At 42.7% G+C, this 7,564-nt stretch overlaps 1 protein-coding gene across 1 annotated transcript in view; it reads left to right on the top strand.

Annotated features, from left to right (window-relative positions):
* The window catches only part of LOC123985217 (plexin-A4-like), a 13,047-nt gene extending 7,324 nt beyond the window's left edge, over positions 1-5,723 (top strand). Inside the window, exons 3-4 of the mRNA XM_046072659.1 lie at positions 5,318-5,418; positions 5,547-5,723. Coding sequence (XP_045928615.1) covers positions 5,318-5,418; positions 5,547-5,601 — 156 coding nt within the window. The 3' untranslated portion in view covers positions 5,602-5,723. The remainder of the gene's footprint in view (positions 1-5,317; positions 5,419-5,546) is intronic.
* Positions 5,724-7,564: the final 1,841 nt, after the last annotated feature.

Genomic DNA, 7,564 nt, shown 5'->3' with positions numbered 1-7,564 from the left:
TGAGACCCCACGAGGTGAGATCTTGCATGGAGCCCCAGTCTGAGGGAGATTGACAGTCATGTTTAGCTTCTTCCATTTTCTAATGATTGCTCCAACAGTGGACCTTTTTTCACCAAGCTGCTTGGCAATTTCCCCGTAGCCCTTTCCAGCCTTGTGGAGGTGTACAATTTTGTCTCTAGTGTCTTTGGACAGCTCTTTGGTCTTGGCCATGTTAGTAGTTGGATTCTTACTGATTGTATGGGGTGGACAGGTGTCTTTATGCAGCTAACGACCTCAAACAGGTGCATCTAATTTAGGATAATAAATGGAGTGGAGGTGGACATTTTGAAGGCAGACTAACAGGTCTTTGAGAGTCAGAATTGTAGCTGATAGACAGGTGTTCAAATACTTATTTGCAGCTGTATCATACAAATAAATAGTAAAAAAATCATACATTGTGATTTCTGGATTTTATTTTTGTTAGATTATGTCTCTAACAGTGGACATGCACCTACGATGACAATTTCAGACCCCTCCATGATTTCTAAGTGGGAGAACTTGCAAAATAGCAGGGTGTTCAAATACTTATTTTCCTCACTGTAGGAAGGCAAGAAAGAGAGAGACAGAGGCACCATTAAATGAAGAAATACATGGCGGAATTATATAGACAGAGATGAGAATAAGAGACAGGCCAGAAGTTGGGAAGTGAAGTTGAGAAGAAATAGATTGTTTTACTGCTTGTAATAATTAAGCACTGACATTGCCCTGGATAGAGGGACTGTAAACATATATACTCTATATATTATACACGGGCACTGAAAGAGCACTGTACACATGGTTTCAGGCTGATGAAAATATGGTTAGTGATTGGTTGAGGGGGTCAGGCCTGTTTCCAATTGCAAGACATGCTGTTATGATAACAGCGTTTAATGTGTATTTGGCTCCATTGTTGTGTAGATGAATAATGATTTCACTTTATCAGGTCTAATGATTTTATTTTGCTGATTTGCTCACAGTCATCTGCATAACTTGAGGATATTTAATTATAGACAACTATTGTTGTAAGCAGCAATTTATCTTTGACACACGCACACAACATTGCTAACTTACAAGGGAAAAAATGACCAAATAACACTGCATTACGTACATTTAACCAAATTATTTCTCATTCATTTCTGCTTCCCAGCCAGTAGTAATGATGTACTGCCAGCATTGTGCCGAACTAATGAACAAACTCACACCAGGGAAGGAGAGAAAGACGAAGCTAGCCTGGGGGAAGAAGAGAAAAGATAAGAGAAGTTCAGTGTGCCCTACGGGCTGTAAGGCAGGATTGGACTATCACTTTAATTTCCCTCTCTCTGTTCATTTGGAGTGGTGGAGTTTGGCTGCAGGTGGAATCGCTGTTTAATTACAAGTGGCGGGGCCAGGAAAAGAGTAGGATAAAGAGAAGAACAGACATGAGGCAGAAGAATTAGTTAATAATAAAAGTCAGATTTATTAAATGATCACTTTCCTACTTCAGGTTGACTCAAAGGCCCCTGGCATTATGTGAGGAGGAGGGGAGACAGAGAGGAAAGAAAAACAAAGTCGAGCTTTATCATCTCCTCAGTGTAGCGATAAAGATCTTGAAGTGTAAATTCTAAATACACATACAGTGAAGACTCCTCCTCCCTCTCTCCCTTTTACACCCATCTTCCAAGGATACAATAGACCCACACACACTTACTGTATATACAGTATACAGTGTATATATAATTTGATGTCATTTTGCCAACTGCAATAAATGTTGCAGTGCATCTTCATCTCTCTCCCGAAACATTAAGGCATCAAGTACAGCTGCGATCTTGGCCTTTTTTAAAAGCACAATTATATTCAGCTGCTTCCATCTCTCCCTATTGTGAAAGGAGGGAGAGTGCAGGGTGTAATGGCTGTCATTTGCTCACCTGAAACAGGAGGGAATTATAAATGCCACGCACCCCATCCTTTGTATTTATCCCTGCTGATATGATAGCGCAGCCATAGTGAAGAGACAGTGAGCCGTAATGGTTGCCCCTCTGGCAAAGCCCACGAAGAAGATTGCATGAAATGAATGCGATATCGAGATGAGAGAGACAAGGGGTGCATTGGGTCGTTTAGCCACCAAATCCCTCAATTTTTTTTTTATAAAAGAGGGGACAAAAGTGCTGTGTGTGTGTGTGTGTGTGTACACCAGATAGAGAACTGAGCTCTGGAGAGATGATGAATGTATGATCTTACACACCTCAGAGCGTTTGAGTGACAGAGAAAGACAGACAGACAGAGGGTGAATGAATGATATCAGGATCCGCACTCTGGAACAGAGGATTCACATTGGCCCCTAACGCCTCTGCTGGGCTCTGAATGTGGAGTATTTGTCTTTGTGCGTGTGTGTGTGTGTTTTTATCAGTTGAGAAAACCATTTCCCCAGATGCAGGCATCTGAGGCCTCGATAGGCATCAGGAGGTCCCTTCCATTCTACAAAGTCTAAATCCGTGTGTGTTTTTTTTTATATGTGGGTGGCGTGTGTGTATTGGCATATCTGCCACCGATGAAGTGTTAAATTATAAAGCGTTCAGGTGGCATTGTTTGCTACAGTTCTGTCTGGGTGCTTAGCTTTTATAGCAGATCACAAGGTGACAAACCACTCGATGCGGTGACATGGCTACGTAGATTATATAAACGCACAAACACGGACACAGGGAGATTGTGGTTTCATACACTCTCATGATAAGGCTTTGGCAGCTGAAATCCTTCCATTGGCTAACACAATCGCCTTTCTCTTCGGTGACTAACAGGTTATTTAGCTGGCAGTGGGCTGAGGCAGTGGTGGATCTCAGGAGGAGGAGCAGGCTTGGTGGAGAGTGACAGGAAGGGAGGGAATCTGTCATGTGAGATGCAATGAGGATCGGTGTTGAGTTTGATCATGTGCACACACTTGCGCCACTATCTCTCTGATTCCATCTCAAACTCATTTCCTTTATCTACCTAATGCAAATACACCTCTACCCAATGGGGAGGGCAAAACATACCAGCTGATTATTTTTTCCCCTCCAAAGCACACACACACACTTAACACACAAAGATGCACTTGCATTGTTTTTAATCTGTAATAGCATACAGGATTTCTCTTGACTTTGACAAGGTGATACGCCCCCTCTGAATTCATTCAGCTGTGTGTAAATCTATGTCTGTGTGTGTGTGCACAAATGTCTGCCTGGGTATGCTATTTATAGCATTTGGAGAGATACACAGAAGAGACATAAATGTAGCAAGACAAAGAATGATGTTGCCTAGTAGTGTGTTTTTATGGTATCTCCATCGGACTAGTGTGTCTGACTTCAATGACACTATTTGCGTCTTTGTAGTTCTTGTGCATCTGTATGCACACGTATTGAAATATGACTTCCACCGCGAAATGCAGGCGAAACTGTAGCTCTGACTTGGTGTGTTTTTATGTGAGAGAGAGAGAGAGTGTGAGAGGGGCTGTCAGGCAGAGATCTGCTGTGTTGATAGTCTGTGTGTCCGACAGAGAGAACTGCCGTCAGTGCCAGGCTGCGCTTTAGAGATACCACTACACATAGGCATTTCTGATCTTGTTATATTCAGCCATGTCATACATTGGATGGTTTAATTATGGTCCTTTTCATACCCTCAAATATGGAATTTAGTCAGTGAAACATGCTGTGAAGAATATCCGGAGGTATAAAAAGAGAACATCCAAAAGAATTTGATCCTCAGCAACTATTGGAGGTGGTGCACTGAAAATTTCATCAGTGCCATAGTGTCTTTAAGCAAGGCACTAGAGTCACCAGCATGCATTGCAAAGCAAAACAAAGGAACTATTATTTGCTTTTGTCCAATTCCATGAAAAGTAACTCTGTGGTCAAAGTGAACAAATAGATAATGCTTGTCCTTCATCTAATTTTCTAGTAAATAGAACTATGGCCATTGGCTGTTTTTAACTGTAGAGTACACATGTATTATTATTCTTACACAGTGTGATAATGATAGTGTAACCTTAACATATCTAGGAATGTGGCAGAGAAAGGCAAACATTTTTTTACCCTCATTGTAAACTCATATTTCAAGAATTCCAGTAAGTGTGCAAACACAAACACACACAGAGCTTTGCCCTCATCATAACCCGATATCAGTCCCAGGCTGATGATGTCGTCTCTCTTTCCCGGCTGTCATCGGTGAGCAGTGTGAGTGACAGCGGTCATCCACCAATGACGGCTCATTAATCAAAAGTGCCAGCAACACCTATTATTGCCCTACGCTGTTACTATGGTGACGAGGAGTGGATGGCTCAGATCTACCTCAGCTTTGCCCCTTGCACTCGGTCACTCAAGGCCCATGCCAATCAGTGCCAGTCAATGCCAGTTTGAATTGGCAGGGCTACATATCATAATAGATAGATAGACTGCTCTCCCAAGTGGCCAAGTTATACATATGGAAGCCGTCAAACAGTTACAAATTTACAAAAAACAGTGCCGATACAAAATACTTTGTATGCTCACTTTACATATTTTAGTTTGTTTGTTTTTGCAGTTAATGTGTATTTGGCTCGAAACAGAGATGATGTTTTGTTGGAATTTATATTGTCTGTTGACGAGATGGTGGTGGTTACAAAATATAGGAAAAGCACAGCAGAGTTTTAAAGACATTTTATAGCTATCTCAATCATTTATTATAATAATGGAGTAACATGATATGTAGTGTGAGTAAAGGATGCAATTATCAGTGTTCACATCTCCACCCACACATGCTTTGACCATATAGTAACTAATTGCAATAAGTTCATGCCTGTTCTGTAGAGGTTGTCAGAAGTAGTCTGCTACATTTCTAGTAGATTAGATACAATTGACATTATTCAACAATGCAAACTCCCTGTACACCTTGCACATCTATTTTTGAGGTTTTGTGTTGTCATTACTGCGTACATGGAATAGAAATTCATTATGCTTGTCTAACCTGAGGGGGATTTTTGTAAGTAATTTTAAAAAGTGTGTTGATGCTCTAATCCATTTATTTATTATCTTGGATTCATCATAGAGTCACTCTCTTGCTCTCTCTCTCTCACACACAGACACAGACCCCCCCCCCCCCCCCCCCCCCCCCCCCCCCCCCCCCCCCCCCCCCCATCAAGCAAACATATATATTCTGCATATTCCTCCTTTGACATATTCAGTTTCTTTTGCATTTCGCATTCTGTTGTTCTTGTGGTATTTGTGCATATCTTAAACATTCATAAATGCAAAAATGTAAACCTAGAATGTCTCATGACCTTATTCAATCCTTACTGTATGTTTGTCTGCAGCTGTCAAGAGTGCCAGTGGAAGCCTGTGGTCAGTACTTAACCTGCAGTGAATGTCTCGGATCAGGAGATCCCCACTGTGGCTGGTGTGTCCTGCACAACATGTAAGTACTATTAGAACTGTCATAGATTTAGACACACAGGCACACATCTGTATTTCTGTGTTTTTTCTCTTTCATTTTTCAGGCTTACAAACATTATGTTTTCTCACTTCTGTCCAATTAATTTACAGAGCCTCAAACATATTAACCAGACAGTATGGGGTGTTGCTGTGTTTGGGTTGTTAGTCTCCTCTACCTCCATGACGCCTGGGTCCATGCCCAGCACTCCATTTCTTGCAGCTCTTGAGTATTCAGGGACTCCTCTAGCCAACCCAGGCCAACTCCCAGATTGCTTTCCTGGGGCTCGGTCTTGTGCCAGCGTCCCCTTAGATCCATTACCAAACCTAACCACTGGCATTGTTTACCAGCCCTGAAACCAGAGCCTGGTGAGAGCACAGACACCGGCGGGTACTGCCAGGGCTCTAATGGGCACCACTCCAAACTCCAAGGAGTTGACACGAGGAGAGTGATAGCTTCTGTTATTGTAACTGAACTGGAAACTGTTGAATGGGATATCAGAGATTATCTCATTAACTACCTTTCACTCACTCTCTGTCAGGCTAACCTGTTGTCTTTCCAACATTTTTTGGTTTACCCTTTAGCTTGTCTGTCTGTCGGTGTTGTTCTCTCTTTCACACGCACACACACAGATGCACACAAATTCACACACACTGCAGGTGCTGTCAAACCCATGTCCCTCAAGATTAGTGTTGGAGATATTGCTTGCTGGGGGCAGGGAGATTTCCCACTCCCCTGTAAATTGAAAATTGGTTTCTTGTGTTGGTGCTAGCCCTTGGGTAGTGTGTGTGCATATGTGTGTGTGTGAGAGTGAGACTTAGTACATTTAGGACCTTCATCCCTGCTGGCATGAGAGGACATGGGGAGGGCAGCAATGCGGTGTGAGAGGAACATACACACTGAAGCCCAAAAAGGGAGGAAAATGGACAGGAGGAGATAGAGTGACAGATAGATTAAGAACATAAGAGATGAATGGCGAGATTATAAAGGGAGAGAGAGAGGGAAGCGGACTAGAGACTAGTAAATAATGAGAAAGACAAAACGAAAAGAAAGATATCAGGGTAGTCTCCAGAATACAACCTTGTAAGAGAGAAGAGCTGTGAAAGACAAGTGAAACGTGATAAATTGACAGATCTAAAAAGGGCTTAAGTGAGAAAAAGAGTTTGTGTTCAGCAGAGTGAGGGAAGGACAAACAGAGGATGAATGTGTTTGAGGTCTCCAGGGTAGAAAGTGCATTAGCAGACAGAGCACACGCTCTGATGGGTTATGGGTCACATACCTGAGGTTAAAGGCAAAGTCACACACACACACACACACACACACACACACACACCCACCCATGCATGGTATGCTTAATGCGTCAGTCCAGAGTTTCATGTTCAAGGTGTTGGAATCTACTTGCAATTTAGACTTAGACTTAGACCGACTTTATTGTCATTCAACTGCACATTCACAATGTCCATTTGAGCGAGATTTCGGCAAGTCTCCGAATAAAAAACAGAAGACAAGTAAATAAAATCTTAAGTGTGTGTGACTTTATGTGAATACCGTTCGCATGTGTATGCATGTGTGTTTCTGTGTGTGTATAAACCCATTAACACCCTGGACATCCTCCCAGTCAGAGCAAATGGGTGACCACAGATTGGCCTGTCACACTTAGCCTGATAGAATCAGCTCACCTCAACTCACCCCTGTCTTTACTCACATACACACAAAGACAGGTATTCATACACACACGTGCACACACACACACCTCCTGTTGGTTGGACACACAGTTTTGCCTCTCCTTCACCTTTCTGGCACACAGACACGCGTAAATGCACAACTCAGTGTGATTGATCGACCACAGGTTTACCTTTCTCAAGATCCCTCCTCCTCCTCACTCTTCATCCCCAACTTGTGAATTCTTAACAGGGTCTTGGTGTAACTGATGCCCCCCCCCCCCCCCCCCCCCCGAGGGTCACTCTACCACTGTGCAGGCAGGACTCCTGCTCCCACTATAATTACTCCTGTTTGCCTGCTCTGTCATTCTCTGTTATTTAAACCACTGTTAATCCATGGCATCGGTAAAGTTTACGTTTTTGGCTATTTAATCAAATGTAGTCATCACCTGGAATAGGAGTAGGAGTCA

Source organism: Micropterus dolomieu, linkage group LG16, assembly GCF_021292245.1.
Source record: "Micropterus dolomieu isolate WLL.071019.BEF.003 ecotype Adirondacks linkage group LG16, ASM2129224v1, whole genome shotgun sequence".
Classification (NCBI taxonomy): domain Eukaryota; kingdom Metazoa; phylum Chordata; class Actinopteri; order Centrarchiformes; family Centrarchidae; genus Micropterus; species Micropterus dolomieu.
The sequence above is the reverse complement of the archived record's forward strand: the minus strand, read 5'-3'. Positions and strand labels throughout refer to the sequence as shown.